The sequence below is a fragment of the Chaetomium fimeti genome (genome assembly GCF_033439085.1).
Source record: "Chaetomium fimeti strain CBS 168.71 chromosome Unknown B0H64scaffold_5, whole genome shotgun sequence".
NCBI classification, from domain to species: domain Eukaryota; kingdom Fungi; phylum Ascomycota; class Sordariomycetes; order Sordariales; family Chaetomiaceae; genus Chaetomium; species Chaetomium fimeti.
Genome location: NW_026944333.1, coordinates 1,972,688 through 1,996,672, shown reverse-complemented (window position 1 = coordinate 1,996,672; position 23,985 = coordinate 1,972,688). Strand labels below are relative to the sequence as shown.

General features: G+C 56.1%; 8 protein-coding genes and 1 non-coding gene across 9 annotated transcripts; 5 read left to right on the top strand and 4 right to left on the bottom strand.

Annotated features, from left to right (window-relative positions):
- The first annotated feature begins 72 nt into the window (after positions 1–72).
- B0H64DRAFT_187917 (acyl-CoA N-acyltransferase) lies at positions 73–1,174 on the top strand. Its single transcript, XM_062799009.1, has one exon. The coding sequence runs from the start codon at positions 281–283 to the stop codon at positions 845–847; it is 567 nt and encodes a 188-aa protein (XP_062657946.1). The 5' UTR covers positions 73–280; the 3' UTR covers positions 848–1,174.
- B0H64DRAFT_400694 (amidase signature domain-containing protein) lies at positions 821–3,582 on the bottom strand. The gene is made up of 11 exons (XM_062804088.1): positions 3,366–3,582; positions 2,942–3,302; positions 2,758–2,859; positions 2,649–2,693; positions 2,576–2,592; positions 2,414–2,516; positions 1,945–2,343; positions 1,762–1,888; positions 1,579–1,698; positions 1,334–1,525; positions 821–1,258 (listed from the first exon to the last, which is right to left on the bottom strand). The coding sequence occupies exons 1-11, from the start codon at positions 3,368–3,370 to the stop codon at positions 1,092–1,094; spliced, it is 1,638 nt and encodes a 545-aa protein (XP_062657945.1). The 5' UTR covers positions 3,371–3,582; the 3' UTR covers positions 821–1,091.
- Positions 3,583–4,315: 733 nt separating this feature from the next.
- Positions 4,316–5,424, top strand: B0H64DRAFT_375220 (uncharacterized protein; the record flags this gene model as incomplete). Its single annotated transcript, XM_062802397.1, has 5 exons — positions 4,316–4,648; positions 4,703–4,784; positions 4,861–4,951; positions 5,014–5,252; positions 5,327–5,424. 5 exons carry the CDS (start codon positions 4,316–4,318, stop codon positions 5,422–5,424), a joined length of 843 nt encoding a protein of 280 aa, XP_062657944.1.
- Positions 5,425–7,158: 1,734 nt separating this feature from the next.
- B0H64DRAFT_400682 (tetratricopeptide repeat domain-containing protein) lies at positions 7,159–11,845 on the top strand. The gene is made up of 9 exons (XM_062804087.1): positions 7,159–7,546; positions 7,613–7,874; positions 7,949–8,008; positions 8,100–8,444; positions 8,516–8,693; positions 8,767–10,354; positions 10,446–10,961; positions 11,085–11,276; positions 11,355–11,845. The coding sequence occupies exons 1-9, from the start codon at positions 7,476–7,478 to the stop codon at positions 11,593–11,595; spliced, it is 3,453 nt and encodes a 1,150-aa protein (XP_062657943.1). The 5' UTR covers positions 7,159–7,475; the 3' UTR covers positions 11,596–11,845.
- A 50-nt stretch (positions 11,846–11,895) lies between these two features.
- On the bottom strand, positions 11,896–14,120 carry B0H64DRAFT_433593 (uncharacterized protein). Its single transcript, XM_062806056.1, has 3 exons — positions 13,962–14,120; positions 13,108–13,887; positions 11,896–13,016 (listed from the first exon to the last, which is right to left on the bottom strand). The coding sequence occupies exons 1-3, from the start codon at positions 14,035–14,037 to the stop codon at positions 12,136–12,138; spliced, it is 1,737 nt and encodes a 578-aa protein (XP_062657942.1). The 5' UTR covers positions 14,038–14,120; the 3' UTR covers positions 11,896–12,135.
- A 784-nt stretch (positions 14,121–14,904) lies between these two features.
- On the top strand, positions 14,905–14,997 carry B0H64DRAFT_t111. Its single transcript has one exon. It is a non-coding gene; the product is annotated as a tRNA-Glu (tRNA).
- A 366-nt stretch (positions 14,998–15,363) lies between these two features.
- B0H64DRAFT_400677 (carbohydrate esterase family 3 protein) lies at positions 15,364–17,299 on the top strand. The gene is made up of 3 exons (XM_062804086.1): positions 15,364–15,611; positions 16,193–16,304; positions 16,379–17,299. The coding sequence occupies exons 1-3, from the start codon at positions 15,555–15,557 to the stop codon at positions 17,206–17,208; spliced, it is 999 nt and encodes a 332-aa protein (XP_062657941.1). The 5' UTR covers positions 15,364–15,554; the 3' UTR covers positions 17,209–17,299.
- Positions 17,300–17,993: 694 nt separating this feature from the next.
- B0H64DRAFT_443504 (uncharacterized protein) lies at positions 17,994–18,563 on the bottom strand (the record flags this gene model as incomplete). The annotated part of the gene is made up of 1 exon (XM_062806714.1): positions 17,994–18,563. The coding sequence occupies one exon, from the start codon at positions 18,561–18,563 to the stop codon at positions 17,994–17,996; it is 570 nt and encodes a 189-aa protein (XP_062657940.1).
- Positions 18,564–20,315: 1,752 nt separating this feature from the next.
- Positions 20,316–23,691, bottom strand: B0H64DRAFT_361887 (Brf1-like TBP-binding domain-containing protein). The gene is made up of 2 exons (XM_062801750.1): positions 22,403–23,691; positions 20,316–22,150 (listed from the first exon to the last, which is right to left on the bottom strand). The coding sequence occupies exons 1-2, from the start codon at positions 23,361–23,363 to the stop codon at positions 20,787–20,789; spliced, it is 2,325 nt and encodes a 774-aa protein (XP_062657939.1). The 5' UTR covers positions 23,364–23,691; the 3' UTR covers positions 20,316–20,786.
- Positions 23,692–23,985: the final 294 nt, after the last annotated feature.

Sequence of the window (23,985 nt, the reverse complement as noted above, 5' to 3'; positions counted from 1 at the left end):
ACCTAAATTAACCCCCACGGAAACCTAACCCACGCGCTGTATGCGGCAACAAGTTCATGCAGAACCACGTATTCGGCTACCGGTCACGAGTGTATGGCAGTTCCCCTCTATATATACCTAGCTAGCCTTGCACACCACTCCTACTGTTTCTTCCCCAACAGCATCATGGCGTTACCCTGGTGCATATCCACCGTTCTATACAACAAGTATCTTACCTGTCCCTTTTACATGCTGTTCGATCTAACAAGTCCAGCCCACCAAAGCCTCCAACCCATCGAGAATGCCCTTCCGTCTCCGCCCCGCGACAGAATCCGACCTCCCCCTCCTCGGCACGATTCACCAATCCGCCATCTCCACTTTCGCTCAGATCCCCGAGCTAGCCGCCGCCGAGTGCAGTCTCCCGCCGCTGCCACTCGCGCTGCTTCAGACCTTTGAGGTCGTGATCGCAGTCGAGGACAGCGCCGACGGCGGCGCCACAGGGGACCCGGAGGCCGCCGCCGAGCGGATCAAAGGGTTCGTCGCCCTCAGGCTGCTAGACGGTGTGGCCTTTATCGCGATGATATGCGTGCGCGCCACGGACCAGAGACAAGGCGTTGGGCGGGAGCTGCTAGCGCATGCGATTGCGCAGTCCGAAACTCGTGGTTTCAGGGCGATTTCCCTCACGACATTTAGAGACGTGCCGTGGAATGGGAAGTGGTACCGGCAGATGGGGTTTGCTGAAATAGCCGACAAAGAGGTGGAAACGGAACTAGGGCCGGAACACATGACTATGCTACGGGGGTCAAGGGATAAGCACGAGCTCGATGGATCGCCTTGGAGATGGGTGGTTATGGCTCGGTGGCTTTGAGATGCAATTCATTGCTTTTGCGACGCCCACAATCTCTCCTTTTCTCGAGTAATGAAGCTGCAGGCTTCATTAACCCAGTCCTGCCATGATACTCTCGATGAAGGATCCCGTCTACGTTGTCCACTAATCTACTATGCTTGGGAAAACACTGTCTTGCGGCGTAGGCAGAGGTACCCAACCAAGCCGGGATTGATCACAGCAATGACCACCTCATGAGACGGCGGAGAATAGCTCCACCGGCGAGTCAGGCGGTCAGTTGACGAGGGACAGGCCGTGGCGGATACACGGCCTCGAATGCGCTCATAAAGGCGAACAGCAAGTCTTCACGACCCCCCTTTGCGATGATAGCAAGGCCGAACGGCCGACCGTTGTGGTCGAGGGTTCCGAGTGGCACCGTGGCAATGGGATATCCTACGTAATAACTCCGTTAGTACGAATGTTCTGCAATATGCTGTCTGATTCTGTGGTATTAATAATGGATCCTACCTGCGGCCGCTGCAATTCTCGGGGCCGGCGAGTCCATCGGGAGCGCAACAAGGTCCAGGTCGTGCTCGCTCAGCGCCTTATCAACGCCTTGGTCGCGGCCGGTGGTGCGGCACACATTTATGGCCTTCTCGAAAGTTTGGCGATCGATTACGTTCTCTAGGGTGTCGATCAGGCGGCCTTGTTCAGGGAAGTCTTGGGTGGATAGTTAGAAACCTGGCACCAGCATATCGACTTGGTTCGCTTACCAGGTGGGAGCTCCTTGTCGCTATTTTCGTTATTGAATTGAATGAGTTCTGGTAGCGTTCTGACTGCGGACGAACTCAGCGAGTTGAAATAGCTCTCCACATTCTCCCGGAAAACGTGTCCTGGTAACTTGGTCAGTTTTCTCTTTCTCGCCAAATGATGACATATAAAAGATTGTACTATACTGATGGCTGTGAGTGTCGCGGGCTGGCCGTCGAGCATAAACTCGGACGCCGCTGGAAGTAAAATTGGATAGGTGACGGTGCCACCATGGCTCTTCAAGCGTTCCATGACTGTTGTGTAGCCAGACCTCTGCTTTGCTGTTAGTATTTTACCGATTGCAACATGCCAGGGTTCGGATGACTTGCGAGCTGCTCTAGTGAGTTGCCGTGTTGGCGTTGGACGTTTTCCGGCCACCTCCAGACCTCCGGGTCCACGAATCCAACGCGGAGTCCAGCAAAGCTCTTCTTGAGGAAGGACAGGTAACCATCGGCCGGTAGCTTTTCTCTCTCCTCCTTGGTAAGGACGAGCTCCGTGAGGTGGGCAAGGTCGATGACCGACTTCGCCATTCCGCCGAGAGCATCGAAGTCTTCAGATACGGCGAAGATGCCCTTGAGCTCAGTGGATCCGATGGTTGGCTTGAGGGCGTAGAGGCCAGCTCTTGCCGATGGCTGTACAAGCGAGCCGTCAACCTCGGTTCCGAGAGCGATGGGGGCGAATCCAGCTGAGACGCCGACCGCAGAGCCCGTGGAGGCTCCACATGGATTCTAAGAAAAGTTACGGTTGGTTAGCACCAAGGTCGCAGCCCCGTAAAATCATGTCGACTGTCCAACATACGTTGTGGCCCATTACGCCATCCTCTCGTTTCACGCCGCCTTCGACGTAGGCAGAGGTGGTCTGCCCACCAACCGCAGACCAGCCGTTGGTTGACCCCATCGCTCTGGTTCGAGTAAGCAGGGGGCGTCGCTTCAAGTAAGCTTGACTAGGAACTCAACTTACTTCCAGCTTGAGAGCTCCTGTACGCGGCGTTAGTAAGTTTCATGTGCAGAATATGAGGTAGGGAGGTTCGTGCATTAAGATTTGTCTTGCCAATGATGATCAAGCCCTTTTCCAACAACTGAGCCGTTTTTTGTCAGCAACCAGTCACATCAACGAGCAAGTTGGAACATAGCACGACAGACCTTGTCCACAACGACGGCGCTGTCATTTGCCTTCGCGTTAAGGAAAGCAAAGTTTCCAAGTGTTGTGGGCATGCCCAGGTCGGAGTGCGTTTTCACAACATCCTGTGTACCAAAACACCAAACAGTGCGTGCGGTCAGCTCTGGTCACAATCGGGCAACATCGGCGCACTTTGGACTCACTAACCTTGAGAAGAATGGGTATTCCATGGAACGGACCGCGAACTCTTCCACGGGCACGCTCGGCATCAAGCATCGCCGCCCTCTCCAACACAATGTCGTCGGGCGCGACGGATATGACAGCTTGGAGGGTGAGGCCTTTCCTGTTGTGGCGATCAATTTGAGCCAATGAAGCCTTCACGAGGTCGACGCTCGTCAGCTTCTCGGTACTGAGAAGGTGTTGGAGCTCAGACGCCGAGAGGCGAACGATGTCCGGGGCGGTGATTGTCGTCATGGTGCCGTGGTTGAAGCGGGCGTGGTCTGGGGTTCCGGAGAAGAAGCGAGTGCGCAACCAGTTTGGCAGGTTCTGCAGCTTGAGAAGGGGCCGTCTAGCTATGATCAGCAAAATAACGATGGCAATGACGCGAAACCAGAGGAGGGGCCGTCTCAACCTCATTTCTTGATGTTGAGGTCGGTCTCGGGGTGGGTCTCCGCAGCAGAGGACCAGGCAGGTTGGCGGATTGCCTGTAGACCGTAGTACCTGTATGGAGCTCGGCAGTTCGTACCTGAGTTTCCCAGGCCCAGATCAACGCTTAGTCATAGAAAGAATTCTTTGTTGCGGTGGCGTTGCCTGGGTAGGTAATTGCTCTTTCCTTCTCTGTCCGGTCCCTTCTCTTTAGGTTTGGGGGGGGGAGGGGAAGCAACAGACGGGAGCGCTAAGTTGTGTAACCACACTATCTCGCTCACCGGTCGTACGATCCCGCGCCCAGAAAAGCAAATCTCAGCCCATCCCAGCATGCATTGCCCGAGAATTTCGTCCTTGTCCAACCCCAGCACTCGGCGTGTCTTGCTCACCCAGCCAGCCTTTCAAGCACGTTTATTTTACGTGTTGCTGTTTTCGTCCAACGACCGCCATCTGGCACCACAACTTGGGCCCGCGAAGGTGACAGGCCTTGCAGGGACATCCATCGAACATGGAAAAGTCAATAGGTATCTCGTGGTAGATGCACGTGAGTATGGCTTATTGATATGACACATGTTATTCTGTCGCGGCCCAAATGAGATCTTGTCTCCCGAGTGGTCTTTTCCCGACAGCCTTGCGATACTGTCACTCTGCAGGTTCCACCCACACCATGACTTTTGTCCTTCGTGGGGGTCCTGTAGTACCAAGACAGAATCGATGCAGCCGGAGATGCGTGTGCGCGGGGTCGGGGTTGCCTTTCCAAGTCGACATGAAAATGATGAAATCAGGCCAGGCAGTGCCAGTGGCACGAGGGCAACACGAGGACAAACAGCCAACATACTGTCCACCCTTGTAGCATTAATCGTGCCCCGAAGTCTTCGAGTTACCCAAGCACACGCACATCAACGACGACGACGACAACGAACCACCTGAGCTTCAATGACGGCTGTCGAATCATCCATCTACTTCCTTGAGCGCAGCGAGCTCTGGAAGACGGAGAAACCATTTGTCCTGGATTATGTACCCGAACCCCCTGCGGTCAAATCCAATGCATCTGTAGCAGACAAGCCAGTAGTGATCGAGGATATCCGGGGCCGCGAGAGTCAATTCACCTATGCCGAGAACGGGTTCTGCCTTCTTCCTCTCGATCATGGCATGGAACCGGCCGACTTTGACGACGATGCAAAGGTCAGGGATGTCTACTTGCGCAACGTCGGGGACGCGCTCAAGACGACTCTGAGGGCAAGCCGTGTTCAGATTTACGATTACATCGTGGGTTGACCGTACTGAGCGTCGCATTCTATCATAGCATTGACCAGGTCCAAGGTTCGGAAACGCGAAGCCCAATTTCCCCTAAGCACGGGAAAGTTCTATTCACACAAGCAACCCTCATCCATCGCGCATGTTGGTAAGTTACACTTTGTCCCTCAACCAGACGCAAACTCGACCCCAGTCCCGGCTGACAGGAAGGCATTCCATTCCAGACACGACACCAACCTACATGGAAGAGATGCTGGACACGCTGAACCCAACTGAAGCCGACCGTCTCAGGGTGGGCCGGTACCAGTCCGTAAAGTTCGTTCCCTCCAAAACCACAATGATGACTGGGCTGGCAAGGACTAACCGCTGCTCGACAGTGTGTGGAAACCCCTCCGTGGGCCCATCCGGGACTGGCCTCTCGCTCTCTGCGACCCTAGGTCTGTCGATACTAGCGAGCTACAGGCTCGTGACACGGTGAGGAGGGACAGCTACATCGAGACGTACCAGATGCACTGGAACCAGAACCAGAAATGGTACTACGTCCGTGACCAAATGCCCAACGAAGCTTGGGTATTCTTGCAGGGTGAAGTCTCCGAGACTGGCGGCAGTATGTTGGGTGAGTGCCTACCCATCAGTCAAGCGGAGAGCGCGGGCGGCATCGCCACGGGACAAACTGCTGACATGCAACAGGAGTTCCCCATACTTCGTTTCCGAACTCCCTGGCTTCGGCCGATGACTTGCCCCGCGAGAGCATTGAGGTTCGAGCATTTGTGTATTATGAGGACTAGGACAGTGATGCTGCGGGCATCGATGGCGCCACAAGTTATTCTCGGAGCGAGTCATTGCCCAGGTAGTGGATAGGCGAAATCAGAAATGACATTTCCTCTCTCTTCGGATGACACTACTCCGTTCGCTCGAACCATAATCACACACTTAAATGCGAAGACAGTAATAATAGATGTTTCGAGTACGTTTGGAATCTCGTATGTGTAGGTAGAAGAAGCCCCTCAACCCTTCATCCCCTCCCCTTCCAAGAACCGAAGGTTCAGACACTGCACAAGAACGCTCAGAATTCATTTGGCGTCCTTTGTATCATACAAGACAGTGTCAAAGTTTCCTGCAACGCCGCCCAGGAGTACTCGCTGGCCCGCTTTGAAACCTTCGACTTCGCCAGTGGAAACATCCTCCTTGGCGGGCATTTGGCCTGCCTTCGCTTGGATTGGTGTCCAATGAGCCAGCCACGGCCGAGACCGAGTCTCAACGGGCTCTTTGCGAGAATGGGCGGTCTCGTGAGGCATGGCGAAAGTGTGTAACTGTTTGTACACTTTTTCAGTAACCAGTTATTATTGGGTACCTATGCAGATAGATACCAGACTCTCGAACGCAGGGGCAACGGCTTACACGATAAACAACGGGAGAGCTTATTCTTTTTGATGCGGAGTTTTTGAGAGGTGCTTGTCGTTATCTGTCAGGCTAAGTAGGTATTGACCGGGCATATGAGCAGAGTTCAAGTCGGATGGGAAGAGGGTCGAAGCACTTATTCATAACTGCCGGTAGCCTTGCTCGTCCCTCATCTCACAACATGCATGCACCACATGCCGAACCCCCGCCTGCTGCACACTAAGAGCGCAGCTAAGACACACAGGTGATCCTCGGTCATGATGTGGGTGCTCGTAATTGTCACGGCTCGTGGAAACGGGGGGGGTGCACTTCTGTGCGAGAGCCTGATTGGTTGTGCTTGCTCGTGCGGCGCTGCAGTATGCATGAGTGAGGGAGCCAAGTCCTGTCGGCAGCCCATAAGAGGGGTGGAAATTAGCTCGTGTGGTGTCTGTGTGTAATTTCACAATGCCCGACCCATCTGTGGCTTTTTCTCTTTGTTGATCCCCGGGCACTGGGCTGGCAGCCTGGCTGCCCGTCGTGTGTTGGTGTGACCCAAGACCCCCACGCGGCCGGGTCGTCCCCAAGCGCGCTGTCCACGAGTGCAAACGAGGACAAATGGTTTGTGATCTCCGCGCCTTTGCCAGAGGAGAGTGTGCAACCCTATACACAAATGGCTGGCTCATGTAGGGCGAAACCAGGTCGTGGTATCCAGGTCGAGCCCCCGTGAGGTATCAAAGAAAGCATGAACGGCTTTGAAAGTACCAAAGTCCCTTGTCCATTCGTGACAACTCTCCCAATCTCGCTTCCGCTCGTACTGCACCTTCCACGGCACACATCGAATCGGGCTGTCAAACCTTCGGCCCGATCATTCTGCTAACCGAGTCAAGGCACGGCGCCCTTCCCCAATGGTGAAATAAAGGGCCACGGGGTTGGGCAAAACGGTGGCTCTTTTGGTCTTCGTACAGCCTGCTGTGTTACATCAGCTATTTGGTTGGTTATAAAGTCTTCGTATACATTCGTAGCAAGACGTGGCATCTTGCACATGGCAGTGGACGGGAAGCGGGGGGGCACGATACATGTAGTCGGGCTGTCGTCCCATTTCCTAATCGACAGGTCACCGAGAGCAGATGACCCCCATACAGTGTGCATGTTCATGCACGGAACTTCTTCGACCTTCAAGTTGGAGGCACCATCTGTTTCCTCGGCGGAACGGCGGACTCTCGGCTAGTTGCCCCAATGTTGCCCGTGTGTCCACGATGGCGCCTCTCCCTTGTTCGCTTCTCCCACCAAGGTACGAGATCAAGCTGTGCCTCGTGCTGGATCTTCCGGTTGGCGTCAATTTCGCCCAACGTTGTATCCTGCCATCGTGCCGTAGTCGATGAAGCTCAGAACCACGTCACCGTGACTTGCTGAGTTGGAATGACAGAGCCTGAAGGTTGTGGCTCCAAGTCCGTGAACCATGGCCAACGCTGCGACGTTGAGACCGCTCTATCCGCCCGTACCCCTTCCTATCAACGAACGACAAGCTAGGTTGGTTGCCTGCCCGCACCCTCCTTGCCAGCCTTCCATCCCGTGTCGCTCACCCATCCCAAACAGTATCGTAGTTATTCAAGGAGTTGGTACACTGAAGCCCGATGATTGGGTTCATGACAGCAAGAAATGGCTCCAAGAACTCGCCGTGGATTGCGGTGGGCGAGTCCAGCTTCTAGCCTACGACTACACCATTCCCATATCCTCAGAGAAGCGCAAATCTTCCGAGAGACGCAAACCGTCGGAGACTACAGTCCTTCAGCAGGTAATTGCGCGGGGTGACGGGCTGTTGGAATGTCTCCAAACGCTTGTTTCACGGAATGATGAAGTACGTTTCTGCGCAGACCCCCCTCGGGACTGACCACGCTATGCTTGTACTCACTCTTCTTGAACGATCTGCAGTCTCAGAAACATCCCGTATTTTTCATCTGCCACAGCCTGGGCGGGGTGATCTGGAAAAAGGTAAAAGTGCTCTGGTCCCGCTGGCAGAACATGCCAGGGGGCTCTCAAACTCGGAATGCCTCCCTTTCATTGCTGACGTCTCATCTGGTAGGCAGTCTGCATTCTGAAAGAGCGGTTCTTCGAGCACCGCCACATTCTCGAAGTCACCAAAGGCGTGTTATTCCTTGGGACGCCTCACGTTCCTGATGGCGTGGGCTCGGAAAAGAACCTCGTCGAACGGATCCTCCGGTCAGCACAGAAAAAAGGCCTTCGGGAAAGTGCTCTCAGACCTGCTCAAGACAATGATCTCCTCGCCAAGCTGAGCCGGGACTTTGAGAGTACAGGGCTTGATGTGCCAATACTCTCGTGCTACGAAACCAGACCATCTGAAATCTACGGAAACGTGTTTGCGAGGGTCCTGACGAGACTGGCGACTCGCACACCCTCTCGCGCAATTGTGAGTTGAAACAAAATCCCTACAAGATCCCAAAAGCTCGCGAGTCTAACTGTTATCTTTTCCAATGCTAGATCGTGCCTATGAAACTCTGCAAGATTGGGTTCCCCGCAGAAAAGCTCATCGAGAGGGACTGCGCACACCATGAGCTTTGTAGGGTCCCGCCAGCCGAGCCCCTGTATCACGCTGTGTGTAGCTCGGTCAAGGAAATTATCGCCAACGCCCAGGCGCCCGAGGAGGAACCGCGTGGCGGTAAGAATCGATAGCACCCGCGTCCCGCTGTTGCTAGACCCCCCGAGAGAATCAAGGCTAATCCCCCTCATAGGAAGCGCTCTTGCTGGGCTAGAGCTCTTGACGCTGCGAAGCCAGAGCCTCCAAGGGGCGGTTGGGCGCGGTAATAGACTGCTGCAGCCCCCAGACGCCAATCCGTCACCCCAGAACTCAAGTCTGAGGACTCCCATGGACAGCCGCGAAGCCGCGAAGGGGTCAGCAACGGAGGCATCCTTTGAGATAGTTTACCCCCCGTTCGACCCCGTGAAGAAGGACCTAACACTGCCATGCTTCACCATGGGGGCCTATCAGAAAAACCCCAAGTTCTTCGGGAGGGGGGAAATCCTCCAAACGATCGACGAGGTCCTGCTCCCGGATGGTGGCCCAGGCGCTGAGGGCATGGAATATAATAACCTCAAATTCTTCGCCTTGTGTGGGCTGGGTGGCGTTGGGAAGACGCAAATCGCCGTCGAGTATGCCTACTCTCGGAGGGACAGATTTGACGCCGTGTTTTGGGTTGCAGCCGACGACAAGAACATTCTCACACAAGAGTTCGCCCATATCGCCGTCAGCCTTGGGCTGGTTGACCAGGACGCGGCACAAGACCTGCAGGACTGTTGCCATCAGGTCAAGGGGTGGCTCTCGAACCCCGTCCGGTCGCACGACACGGTACAACAGCCATCGAACGAGGCGTCGTGGCTTCTGATCTTCGACAACGTGGACAAGGTCGAGGTCCTGGAAGACTTTTGGCCCAGCACGGGCATCGGTTCGGTGCTGCTCACAAGCCGGGACGGAGCTGCCAAGTCGCAGCCCTTCACGACCAAGGAAGGCATTGACCTAGAGCCTTTCACAAAGACAGAGGCAGTTGGCTTCATCGAGGCACTAGATTCCCGGGCTTCCCAGGCGACGCAAGCAGAGTTCGTCGGCGAGATCGTCGACAGGCTGGGTCACTTTCCTCTCCTCGTCGATCAAATCCCCGGCATCATGGACCGAGAGCGGCTCTTTTCGTACGAGGACCTCCTCCGCCTCCTGAAGGAGAACGGCGTCGAGAAGGTGGGCAAAGGCGGGTCGCAGTCGGCCCAAATTTTCTCGGCCTTTACCAACATTGGCCTTGGTGGCCTGTCGGCAGCAAGCCTCAGCTTACTGGAGATGCTCTCGTTCCTGGATCCCGACAGGGTCCCAGTGAGAATCCTTACCGAGCCGCTTGGGAAATTCACCATCAGCGACTTTCCCGCTACCTTTTTGGATTACTGCAAGGCGCGAGCGCAGCTAGTTATGTCGTCCCTCATCAATCACAACACCAACGAGAGGGAAGACGAGAAACAGGAAGGGAAGAAGAAGCAGGAGGAAAATGAGGTAGGGGAGCAGATACGGTTGCACCGCATCGTCCAGGATGTAGCACGAGGCCACATGACTAAGACGCGGTACCTCGACATGCTGGAATTCACTATCCGTGCCGTGTCTCTCGTTTGGCCTTTCGGCGAGCTGGTCGATCGTTTCAACAGCGCGAGGTACACGGACTGCAAAACATATTTCCCTAGCGTCACCAGGTTGAAAATCGCACTCGAAGAGACCTATCGGCCCGAGACCGAGGTCTGCCGGAACCCGGATATCAGCGCCAAATTGCTCAACGACGCAGGATGGTAAGTACCTCCACTACTCAGTAGCCCATCTTCCCCTTCAAGCAAGCCCTGTGCGGCGCGGTTTCGGGGCTGACAACGGGGCTTGCTACAGGTACTGGTTTGAGAGAGGGAACCCGCAAGAGGCAAAGGAGTATTTCAGGTTGACCGAGCTGCTGTACGCGCGCGCAGCAGACATGAAGACGCCCGAGAGGACCTACATGCTCCGACGAGCCAATCTCAACCACGCCACGGCTAGCATGGAAACCAACGACCCGGAAGACTGCTTGGCACGGTACCGAAGATGGCTTGACGACTCCGAGTCGTCACAGCTAGAGTCTGGTCTCGAGGAGGGCAAGTACCGGTACGAAGTCGCCTGCATCTACAACGAGGCGGGTGTCGCATACGCCATGAACAACATGATAGATGAGGCGATTGAGCACTTCAACAAGTCGGTTAGCCTGTTTCAAGAGCTCGACGACTATGACGAAACGATGCTAAACTGGCCGGTTCCAAATCTTGGCTTCATGTACTGGATGCAGAAGAATTATGATGAAGCCGAGCGGGTACTCCTGGGGATTCTCGAAGTTCACGAGAGGGAATACGGCGTTGACGACACCAGGTCATTCAAGTGAGGCCCACCCCCCCCCCCCCCTCCCCCCTTGTCCCTGCCCCCCACTGCCCCCTCTGCCTCCTCTGCCTCCTCTGCCTGAGCCAAACCATATGCACATGATGCTGACGGGACTATGCGTAGGACCGGAAAGATGATGTACGCACTCGGAAATGTGTACACAAGTATGGGCTCCCTAGAACAGGGGTTCGCCTTTCACATTCGGTGTTTAAAGCAGTACCGAGCCACCTTGGGTGATAAGCATCACCGAGTTGGGGATGTGTCCCATCGGCTAGCAGACCACTACATACGGCTGGGCAACTTCCCGGAAGCTGAGTATGGCAATAAACACTACCTCCCCGCCAGCGTTTGGTGTGGGCCGATGAGATTGCCTCTAATGAATCTGTGTTCCAGAAAAATGATCAAGCTATGTCTTGACATATTCTCCAGCCGCCCGTATTACAAGAACGAGCTAGCCAGGACGACATACAAGCAGGAGCAGATGTTGCGTGCCATGGGAAAAGAGGAACAGGCCGAGGAGCGGCATCAAGAGGCCTTTCGTCTTTACCGAGAGCTTGTTCCGGGTGATGGGCGGACGATCGATGAGCTGTCAGAAGCCGATTATGACGACTTGGTAATATTTTGGTCTCGTTAAAAATCGCAATTGGGAGATTGGGAGCGGTTCAGCGATGGGCTTAACTCTCGTCACTCCGATTGTGTCACTTGATCGGGACGAGGAAAATTCGAAAAGATGGACAGACATGGTTGAACGATATAAGAAGGGCGGGGAGCATTGGGTCAGACGTCACCGCGTAACTTCCCTCGACGAATAACCTCCGTAAGAAGCCCCTCATCTGATAAATCAAGCCGTGGAATGTGGTCTAAGGCGTAAATAAAAACGTGAATGCTTCTCATTATGTGAATCCTCTAGTTGATGGTTGCCCATTGAATCACGCCTCGGTCCCTCCACAGGACACCACCTGTCCCAATGAGTCAAAAGCCTTCCGACTGAGAAGAAAGAGAAATAAACAAAAAAAGCGTAGAAGATAAATTTGCCACGAAGGGACAGAAAATAATGAGCTTCGTGTGTATTCCAAACGGTCCCAAACGGTCCCAATCCGTTTCCTCGGCCACCCATGCTGCAATATCTAACTATTTAAGGCAAAGTAGCTTAACCTAAACATGGCTTCATGACTCAGTTCATGAGCAGGCGCTGAACCCACCCACGCACTCTAGCAGTGCAGCGGTTCCAGAACCCAACCACGTCGTAAAAGAAGACGAACAGCGTCAGAGCCATGAGCGGCACCGTCGCCGCAAACCACGACCACATGGGGACGCCGTCGAGGCCCTGCACGTTCATGCCGAAGAACGAAGTGGTGAAGGACAGCGGGACAAAGATCAGAGCCAGGAACGTCAACTTCTCGACACGCGCCGCCTGGTGCAGAACCTTTTTCGACTCCATGATGGACATGCCGTTCATGAGGTTCGTGATGATCTCCTGGCACCGCGTGTTGAGCGCCTGCGCGTGCCCTTCGAGGTGGGCAAAATCCCGCTCGACCAGGCTCCGGGTCCGCCGGCTGACCTCGCCCGCCGCCTTGGGCCACTTCGGCGGCTTGGCGCTCTGGATGGCGTTGCGGGCGGCCCGGATCTTGCGGGTGTGCTGGAGGAGGACCTGCTTCATGTACCTCAGGTTGGGCAGCGGATCCGAGTCCTTCTCGTCGAGCTGCGCGTTGTACTGGTCTAGTTTGTGCTCGGCCAGGTCCAGGAGCTGCTTCTGCGACGCTGCGGCCAGGGTGAATACCTCGTTGAGGGCGTAGAAAGGGTCCTGGGCCATCGACTCTGTCCGCAGGGAGCGGCCGTAGCCGGTGTGGAGCTGCGAAGCACTCGGAGGCGCTTCGTTGTTGTTCTCCGGCTCATTGCGGGACATGGAGTGTGCTAGCAGACCGTCGTTGGGTCTATATCGGAATATGGGATGAAAGAACTTCTTCTTCGGTTTGAAGCTATCCCGGACGGATGACCAGGGCCCAGTGAGGAGAGTTTCGAAAAGGTCGGCGGTCGCATCTGCCCAAATGAAAACTGGCAAACAGTGCATGGTGAGCTTCAAATATGTCTCGATAGGGAAAGGTGCCTCCCTGCACAGCAAGTGAAGGTATCCATGTGGACTTACCGACCCAGCCCTTACGCCCCTCGGCGGGCCGCATGCAGATGGTGATCCTCTGCTCCACCGCGTAGTGAAATTCATCAAAGAGCTGGATGCCTCGAATTAGCGAGGTTCCAACGGCAGGGACGTGAACGCCCAGTTTGGTGTGGTAAGACCGTAGGCCGGCAGCCCACTCTCTGCGGGCATCGTCGAGGTGGTCCTGGGTTGGTAGAGATATCATCGAGTCCAACGATCCAAGGGTGGTGATGGGAAGCTCTATCAGGTTCCAGCTCAGGGAAGGAAGCGACGACTGAGAAAAACTGTGCACACTGCTGTCCATGGACCGGAAATCGAACCAGCGGCTGAACATCTCGGGGTCCGCCAGGTGCGTACCCCCTATGGTGCCAACCCAGTTTGGCGACGGATACCCACGGAGAAAGAGCAACAACCCTGGTGAGTCTGCCTCGGATGGAATTTCCTGCTGGAGATATGATTCCTCGTCGTCGAAGAACTTGGGATCTGAAAGTCCCCACGCTGGGGTGGCTATGCTGGGTACCGCGGCACGCGAGGATGGTTGGGACCTTTGTAGGTTGTTCTCTGGAGACGCGGTGACCGACTGAAACCGATATCTGACTAGGAAGGCTGTCCCCCGGGGTTGGAAGTCCGGGTACTGAGCAGTGTTGAAGTTCAAGAGCGGCGAGAGGAAATGGGCGAGTCTTTCATGACGCTGCCCAACGCCAGTAGGAAGCCCGCAGAAGTCGCGAACTATCTTGGCATATGATTGACTGGCGGCTGCACACGTCCGCCCTTTCTCTCAATCAGTAACGCCGCCGGCATTCATCTTGTCAAGCATCGAAACAACCCGGGCCCCGGAAACTTACTCGACCGTGCACCGCTGTTGTCGCTCCGGGATCTTCTCACTCCCCCCTGCGCGGGAGCGGGCAAAGAAGTGTCCATTTGGTAGTCCGACAGGTACCCTTAGATGAGGACTGCTACACAATCCACGGTGCACTGGGGCGTGTGAGCGTCTTTGTGTGACGGCAGGAAACAACCGCATGGGTCACAGGGGAGAGGCCGGCAGAAAATATGGCACTGTGGTACACAGCAATCCGTAGATATTTGGCTAAGGGGGGTAGTCCAGAGCCACGCGTAACCTCATTGTGGGAGATGAATTTGGACCTCTGAACTTCTGAAGAGACCGGCGAGGGGCCACGGGGCTATTATTCCCTGGAGACCCCCAAAGCCCCCTAAAACCCCCAAAGCTCCCAAGCCTAATGCGCCATTTTCACAAGCGTCCAGCCTCCAGGCTGCAATCCACCGAGGCGGCCAATTGAGACTTTCCAAGCGGTAGTGGCTGTCTCATGAAGAACTTGAAATGGAAGCAGCTGAGCCAACCGGCGCGTAAGGGCAGTCTGCAGGTGGTCGTGAGGCGTCTGTGCCGCGGCGTGTGGTGTGTGTGGGTCCAGCTGAGCAAGTGACTGATTTCCTCGAATTATGCAACCCTAACCCTTTTCTCTGTTCACGTGATTTTGCTCGCTTTTGGCTGTCGCTCGTCGAGCTTCGAAATCGCCTCCATAGACGTTTAGGGAAAGGTACAATAATGATATAGTCATTATTCCTATAAGATTAGCTAATAGTAAATGGATTATTACTAATTTTCAACGACGAGAGCTTAACCCTTAGTATAGATGCTACTCGTCGCCTTAGGCCCAATATCAAGGTAGCTTTGCTTTGCCCGCTTCAGAAGCGGCGCTTATCGCCACCCTTATAGTAATGCATTCCGAAATGGCAACCAACAATTGGTCGGAACCACACTCGACTCCATCGGGTATGGTGTAGCGGTAACATCGTTGACTCTCACTGCCTTAGCAGTGACTGCTCTCTCAACAGCCCCGGGTTCGACTCCCGGTATCCGAGTCTCAACTTTCTTTTTTCATTTTTGCTGCTGGTTACCCATGTCTGTCTGACCCCATGTCTGACATTCCATGCCCACACAAGCTTTCGGTTATTTTTGCCCCTCTGCGGCGCAAGCAAACAACCCAGGTGGGTCACGGTCGCGGAGAAGGTCGTTCAACATGACACAAAACCCAAACGAGCCCTTCCCGCATCAATATAGAGATGACGGTCCAATGACGCATGTCGGTTTTCTTCGTGGGCCCACGTCCCACAAGAACGTGGCCAAGGAGGCCAAGTCGGCGGCAGAGGGGTGCCACTCAAAGATGCGGCCCTGTTCCGACAGATGCAAATGCTTAATTAATGCCAAGACAGGATCTGCGCTAAGCTGCGAAGGGGTCGTGACACCCAGCAACCCACTTTTAGGGCCAGGCCTGTCGGATGGCAACTGCCGAGGAGATGTCAGAAGACCAAAACGAATACAGCGCCACGACAGCAGAACCTCACATTCCGCTCAACCCCAACGCACGTCACCCACCACTCCTCTGCAGATCACGCATCGACATAATTTCCACTCCGCCATGTTGTGCCCGCTGACCGCATGCATCGAGCCCCAAACGGAACCGGAATCATGTCTGGCAAGTTGGCCCCCAACGCATTTTTATTTTTTCATTCCTTTTTTGCACTGGAAGGATCGTTTCTGGCCATGCTCCGGCCGAGGTTTGCGGCACGGCAGTCTGGCACCTCCAGCTGGTCGGGTCGGCCAGCACCCAGGGAGCGCCCCAGACACCCCAGCTGTTGCAGATCAGTGATCCCATCTGCCGGAACCATGCCGTGTCGAGCCTGTCAATCCTTCCCAACGTCCATAACCCCCCTGCTTGCGGCCTAGCGCATCCCTCACTGAGGCGTTGCCGGCTGCTTGCATCCTCCACGCCCGTTTCCCTTGCGCCGCTCTCAGGTTCCCTTTCCCAAAATGGAAATCCCAGTGACCACCACCGCCCTAGACTCTCGACAATGTCTCAGCCGGGCGTCCACGTTTGTCCGTTGGACCCAAGGAAGTCTCCGTTGGACCCAAGGAAGGCTAAACAAAGAAGGTCCGGGAAGGAATATTAGCTGAAATTTGACCAGGCCAGCCGACTGTTCCCTGGTCATATGTCACATCACACCGCTGCGGAAGAAAACATGACCAGACCAGTAGCTCATATATACATCATCACAGACTCCCGCAGCTCACCCCACGGGGCCCTTTCCCTCTCACCCTTCCCAACCCGACGAAACACCACCAAGCACGTCGCCCACCATGGTTGCCCCTCTTAGCACCCTCGTTCTAGGTATGTACTAACCCATCCCTCCTCCCCCAACTCAGCGAGTCAGTCAAACCAACCCCGCAACCCCCAAACCCCAGCGCTCGCCGCCCCGCTCGCCGTCGTCCACGGGGCACCGACCTTCACCACCTCCACCTCCACCACAGCAACCACCACCACCGACATCGACATCACCATCGGCAGCAGCATCAACATCAGCCTCAACCTGACCCTCACCCAGCCCCTCGGCGGCGGCGTCCCGCTGCGCATCATGCCGCTCGGCGCCTCCATCACGTACGGCACGGCCTCGTCCGACGGCAACGGCTACCGCAGCGTGCTGCGCCAGCTGCTCGTCGACGGGCCGGGGAACAAGGTCAACATGGTCGGCACGCGGCAGGCCGGCGACATGGTCGACCGCGACGTGGAGGGGTGGCCCGGGTTCCGCATCAGCCAGGTGCGCGACAAGGCGATGGCGCCGGGGTGCGTGCCGCATCTCAGGCCGAATGCCGTGCTGGTCAATGCCGGGACGAATGATGCCACCCAGGACTGGGATGTTGAGCGTGCCGGGGAGCGTATGGAGAGGTTGTTGAGGGATCTGTGGGGGGCGTCGCCGCGGGCCGTGGTGGTGCTGAGCACGCTGTTGGTGAATAAGAATCTGGAGGCGGAGGAGAGAGTGAGGGTGATTAATGAGCAGTATGTGGAGCTGGCGAGGCGGTTGCGGGAGGAGGAGGGGCGGAGGGTCGTGTTGGTCGATATGCATGGCGCCGCGGGGCCGACGGCGGAGGACCTGGCGGATGATACGCACCCGAACGATGTGGGTTATCGCAAGATGGCGGACCTGTGGTTCAGGGGCTTGGTGGCCGCGAGTTATGCCGGCTGGTTGCAGGCGCCCGAGCCGGTGCCGGGGCTGCCGGATGATGGTGAGGCGTAGGGGGTTCAAGGGAGATGGGGGGGGGGGGTGCATTGTTAGGCGCTAGGGTTGTTGGAAACAGTCACTTTTGGGTGTGAATTGCGTTTGAATTAGATGTAATGCATTAGTGCTTAATGTGATCTTAGAGTAATGCTTTGGATACCATCAAAACCCATAACACGTCGAACGCGAGAGTTTGCTTGGACCATGTTCAAGGCACGACTTGGGAATGGTAGTTGATAAAAGCGAGAGGAGTAATCAACTGTCAAAGGGTTGACATCTGGGCCTCCTTCAAGTTCAGTCATCACATTCAACTATTCCATGGGTACGCAAGCATCCTCTCAGCAGAGTCGTTCGAAATAATGTAGAGCCCTGAACACGGAGGAAAGAACGGAGAAAAGGAAGCAAGCCGGCAAATGAGTATTCCATGGGCTTGATTATACAGCCAGCTCGAGCCGAGAGGAATAGATGTTCTCATCAGCAGTAGCTGGTGCTTGATACCACACACCAAATTGTTTCCATTCTCCGCCTTGAAACCTTTCCCCAACTCCAGTGTGCCCAAAATCCCATATTTCATCACCCAGTGGTAAGGAGTGCCGGGTATCGAAATGCAACCAGTCCCAGCCATGCGACGAACCCCTTCCAATCCGGCCCAACCCCCTGAGTCCCAATTGAAAATCCCAATACTGAATGTCCCACATATCCCACATATCCCACATCTCCAAGAAGCCACCTCCGACTCATCAGATAGTTAACGAAATCCGTTACTACTGGAACCACACCCCTGCCTACACCCCCAACCTCCACTACACACCACCAGCACCACCAACCCACCACCCATCCCCGCCCGCCGTCCTCACCCGCCAGCGCGCCTCCTCCGCCATGCGCGGCACGCTCAAATCAGCCACAGCCGGATCATCCCGCCAAAAGAGGTACAGCTCGCCGAGCTGGTCATACACAGCCTGCAGCGCCGGCCGGCGGCAGACGCAGCGCACCACCCCTCCCCCCGTCTCCCTGTCCCTGTCCCTATCCTCGTCGTCCGTGTCGGAGCCGGAGCCGGAGTCAGACCTGCCAGCGGTGGCGGTGGGGGCCGTGGCCATGAGTTCGGGCACGCTGTGCAGGGTCCCACACGTGCCGCAGCGCCAGGTGGTGGGCAGGCGCAGGGATGTGGGCGAGGGGAGGAGGGCGCCGCCGCCGCCGCCGCCGCCCTGGGGGAGGTGGGCGAGGAGGGTTGACAGGGGGGGCGGTGGGATCGAGGCTGGTGGGAACGGGAGCTGTGGGTGTGTGGCGGGTTTGGCTTTGTTGGGGTTTGGATGAGGATGGGGCGGGTAGAGTGGTGTGGTTGTGGTTGTGGTTGTGGTGGTGGTGGTTGCCATGTTGGAGATGATGATACGCGCTGGAGGCGGCGAGGCGGATGGTGTTACCTGGTTTTGGGGGCCGGTTTGGGGGCGGTTTTTTGGGGGCCAGATGGAACTTTTTGGTTGAGATGCCTGGTGAGAGGGAGGCAGGAGCGATCGACAGGTGGAAAGATTATTCTATCAATGTTCGGGGTGCAGTGGGACTTACATAGATCGGGGATATGTGGGGTGCCTGATAAGGAAGGAAGGTTCAGCGGGCGCAGAAAGCTGCCGGACTCCGAACCGGTAGGTTTGCCGCGTCCATGCACGATACGACTCCGAAGGTAACTCTGGTATGATTGGGGGGGAGGTGTGTGGGTGCCCCTCTGTTGAGCCTAAAAGACTGTATCTTGTGATAAGACTATCATGACGGGGCCCGATATTGAATGACGATAGCAGTTTAAAGTGAAGACGATCATATCGTCCTCGGCCTGGCTGGGGCATTGCAGTTTTATACACCCGACTACGTAGGTGATCATGAGGGCCCGGGACAATGGCGGCTGCTTGGTTTCCGGTGAGGGGCGGGGGCGGATTTTCCCCAATTGCCCCGAAGGTTGTTCTCCCTTGCATTGCGGACCCTCATTGGCCATAGTTGGTGTATCTCAGCCCGGAGCATCGGATCTCGACCCTTGAGGAGGGACTCGATACATATACATACTCTTCCTCGTGCCACTTGTGACCTTCAGTTTGTTTAACATGGAGTCGACAAACGCAAGACGGCGGACGTCCTGAGCAAAAGGCCAAATCGGGAAAAGGCGCCAGTCGGCCCCACTTATCTGGTCCGCAGGTGGGCCCGGCTTTCGGACCATTCGGAGGTTTTCGGACAAGGGAAAGAATCGAGTCTATTTTAACGTATCCTTGACACCGCGTCGGCTTACATGTAATGGTCAAATGTATGTTTGTGATGGCCGAGGGGTGGGCGAGATATCTTGCTAGTATGCACTAGAGAACTGAGAATAGAAAACATCAGGGACGAGCACCCAATTCTCGACCGGGCCGGCCGGTCCGGGCATGCCGATGCCGGGCCGGAACGACTGAATGCTATCAGTAACCAGACATCCAATCACTCGCTCGTCCGTTATAGCCAAATCAGTCACAATTTTCCCTCTCAGCTACATGCTACACCCATTTTACTAACCAAACAGCCGAGTACTAGCAGGGGGATTACTCCAGGCGCGGACCAAGAACCCTCGCCGCGCCCGGAGTCGGGAGCGCAGCAGTCTACTCGACACAGTCAGCATCAACACTCACTCACGGGTCGAAGGCGCGGGAATAATCACGTAGGATAGGATAAGCAACCACGAAACCAACCCACACATACCGGATTGTTCAAAACCAGACTCGGCCGTTCACTCTATCCCTCATCCGGGTGCGCGAGGGCGGGGTGGATAGAAAATATGAGAGATCGATGCGGAAACTATCTCTCGCCTCCATGTCCAAGGGCAATCCCGAGACGAGCCGGCCAAAAGTGTCTTGGTTTGCCATTCCAAGAACAAGTCCAGGTTCATGCCGATGCTAGCGGAAGCTTAAAACGACTATGCTGTACAACGACCACCGTTCGGTCTCAGCAACGGCAGGTGATACATGCTCCGCTCAGCTAAGACATCTTGGCAAGACAAACAAGCCTTTGGACGGCTGAGGAAGGAGGGAAGAAACGCTCGGCTGGGGAAGGTCGTATTTCGAGACCTGCCGATCGTGTTTCGGTGTCCCGACGCATGGGTGGGCCCAGAATCCCAGGGATGCGACAATTCGTGATGCACCCCGGAAATAAATATTCAGGTTTAGTTGCGAATGCTATTTAACGTGTGTATCTGCTATCTTGGGGGGGATCTCGTCTGCACCTGCCCTTGACCGCCGGCTCGACTTGTATGTTGTACATGCGCCTCAAAGAGTTCACGCGGCTTCCCTCCCCGCCCCTCCCCCGAGGGCCAACCAGACAAAATGCATCCCATAAACAACAAGCGATTCTCACAACTATTATCCGCTTCACCGCTTCGGTGACGTGCCAAACCGGCGACGACGGGGATCACATCTCTCCTATGGTCGCCCACGCCTAACTCTAACTAACACGGTCTCATACACGTTGGGTATCGGAAAGAAAACGCAAACCGCCCCAAAACCCTAACGTCACACACACACACACACAAAGACAGACCGCTCGTACATAACATAGCATACACCCGTCTAGTCAAGCCCAGTCCCTCACTCCTCAAAGTCATCACCACCGTTATTGTCGCCAAACGGATCGAAATCCTCCTCCTCGTACGCGTCCTCCTCCCCTTGGAAGCCCTCCTCGCCACCAAACTCATTTCCGTCTTCCTCCTCCTCCTCTTCCTCTTCCTCGGGAGGAGCAAGCGCCTTGGCGGCCCTCTCCTGCGGGGTCATGGCGGCGGCGGCAGCCGGTGTCGGAGTCTGGGCCCCGTTGGCGTCCTCCTCGTCGCTGCCGGCGTCGCTCCCGGCGCTACTGGGGAGCGCGCTGCGGCTGCCCACCGAGCTGGCGCCGCCGTACGTGCTGCCGGGGCCCGTCTTGGAGAACTCGAACAGGTTGCCCATGCGCGAGTAGTCGAGTTTGGTGCTGATAGCCCGTGCGCGGAGCATGTTTTGGGCGGCCTCGGTGGCGGAGCCGGCGGGCGATGCCTGGCCCTCGCCGATGCGCGGCTTCCGGGCCCGGCTGCGCTTTGGCTTTGGCGGGTTGTTTTGTAGCACTTTGGCCTCGAAGATTTTCTGCTGCACCTTGCGCATGTAGTCCTTGTTGTGGTTGGCCCAGATCATTTCCTTGAGCAGCACGTCCCTCTCTGAGAGCTTGCAAAACATAACTTCTGGGTCGTCTTTGAACTCATCTTCGTGGATGATGGGATCGTCCGAGACGTTGGACTGTGTGGGCCCAGGGGTGGTCCCGTTGGTGACGGGTTGGGTGGCCGGCTCGGTGCTGTTTTCGGCCGAGGCGTCGTCGGTATTTGCCTTGGGTGGAGCAGGAGCCGGCGTCGGGTTCGCGGGAACCGTGGCTATTTGTTCTCTTCGCTGCTCAATATCCCTCGTGACAAGGGCAGAAGCGCCAATCATGGCGGGGTCGTTAAGATGACCTTGCATCTCCTGCTCAAGGTTATTCTCGTCAAGTTCCCATTCTTCATCGATCCGCAAGGTCGGCTTCTCCGGCTTCTGGCTGCTCGCCTCGTCGCCGTTAGGGTTGGCTTGGTTGTCGTTTTCCGGGGCAGGAACGGGCTCCCTCGGCTTGATCCTCATGTTCTCCATGCCAGGTACCTGAATGCCTTGTGCCGCGGCCATGGCCATTTCGCTGTTTGGGTCTAGTTCCTCGGGCTCATCTTCCTCGGAATCGCCGAATTCGTCTGCCAGGTCCTCGAGCTGGCCGTCAACCTCCGCCGTTGCGGCATTGGCGATCGACAGATCTTCCTGGGTAGGTTTGCGGTAGGGGACGGCAAAGCCATCCTTATCGACACCAGGAGCGGGCGTGTCTGCTGTCTGAGGTGTCAGGGAAGCGGGCGGAGCCGAGGTCTCGGCGGACGCACCCCCGGTTTCGAGTGCTGGGTCGATAGGAACGGAGGGGACTTGGGTTTCTGTTTCCGTTGTTTTTCGCCGCTTTGCAGAGCCTTGCGGCTCCAACTCGTCGCAGGGTTGGCTGCTGTCCCCGCTGGCTGTTACCTTCCGCTTTCGAACCTTCTTGCCATGCTTTTCCTGCCACTCCTTTGACTGCTTGTAGACAAACGGGGGATCATGTGAAGTCTCTGGGAGAGCTTTGGCCTCGTGGAAATCGCGGATTGTCATCTGCGCCGAAGGTACATTTGCGAACTCTTCCATACGCTCCTGCAAAGTGGTCATGGTGACCTTGGCGATGTAAACCACTTCTCTGACGGTGCGGCGGAAGTTGTGTGCCCGAGCAGCCATGATCAAGGCGGCACCACAGATACCAGCAGGCCGGCGGCCATGTGTGATGTTGTCGTGGCGCATGCGTTGGGCGATGCGGATGGCCGAGAGCGCCACTTTATTGGTGTCGTGGAGGAACTCCAGTTTGGTGGCGAAGCGATAGATGAGGTCCTCGATGATGATGGGCTTGGTGCCATCTTTCATGTCGGGCAGAGCGGTAAGCAAGTCTTTGTAACTGCGGCCGAGCAGGAAGACGTCGGTCTTGATGATGTCGGCCAAGTCGATCAGCATGACCCTGTTGTTGTCCTCCTTCCGACACACAGCATAAACGCAAACGGCGGCCACCGTGTTCTTGCGGCGACCCTGGATGAAGTTGCTGTTAGAGGCGAACTTGTAGACCTGGAAGGCTTTCTCGGCTATCACAGGTGCAATCTGGAGCTGATGGCCGAACTGGTTCATGAGCTGCTTGGCCTCCCTGAGACTTCGCTCGCGGGCTTCACTCGCACCGGCGCCAGCCACACGCCGAAAAGCAAGTCCGCCAGCCGTGGGGCGAATACCTCCTTGGTCGGCGGCCAGATAACTACCGTGAACAACGGCAGCGCCATTGGCACTCTCTCCAAAGGTTACTTCGGCCACGATGTTACTCTCCCACACGACACGGCCGCAGTTCTGGCAGGCTCCGTCACGGACGTCCGACTTGTCGCACTGAGGATTCTTGCACACCGAGCGGGCGGGTGCTGTTGCGGCAGCAGGGGAGTTTATCGGTGAGGACGACGCTACAGACTTCTCCCGGACGCGTTGCTCGTGGTCCATGATGCGGCGGATGGCGTTCGGCTTTCGCTTGGGTTTGGCCTTGCCGGAGCCCCCGCCGGCCCTGATGGTGGGTGCGGATGACATTGTAGGTACTGGCGTTATGGTGATAGGTGGACAGGGTGTGATTGGCGTCCGTCATGTAAGTAGGTAAGTCGTGATGTGGGAAACAATGATGGTGAAGTGAGCAGCGTCAAACAGTGGCAGCGGGGCCTGTTGTCCCCGACCGCTGTCTTGGACGATGCTCCGCTAGGGACCCAGTCGGGGCTGCTGTCAATTGTTTCGCAATCTTGAACAACGTTCAATGTCTGAGAAAAGCGATTCCCTTGACGGAAAAGGGGTGTTATGCCATTGGTGAGAATAAGCCAAGGATTGGGATACTGGCGATGGGGAAGATTCTCGATGCCGGCGGGTGTGCAAATTGATGAAAGAAACGCGCAAATAGCCAAGCGGGGTGAGTCGGGACTCGAAAAAACCTTCAGCGCCAGGCCACAGGCTCGATGAGTCAGCCTGCAGGGGCCAAAGGGCAGAGGTTCGACTCGATTGTCGTGCCCGAATTTTATGATGGAAGTTCCGTAATTAAGAATACCCCACCCCACATCACGAAACACCCCGCATCACATGGAAGCCAAGCGAGAGTTCGCCCCGCCGTTGCTGAGTTCCTCTGCACCCCAATGATGTCCGTTGGCACTGCTGGTAAGAATTGAGT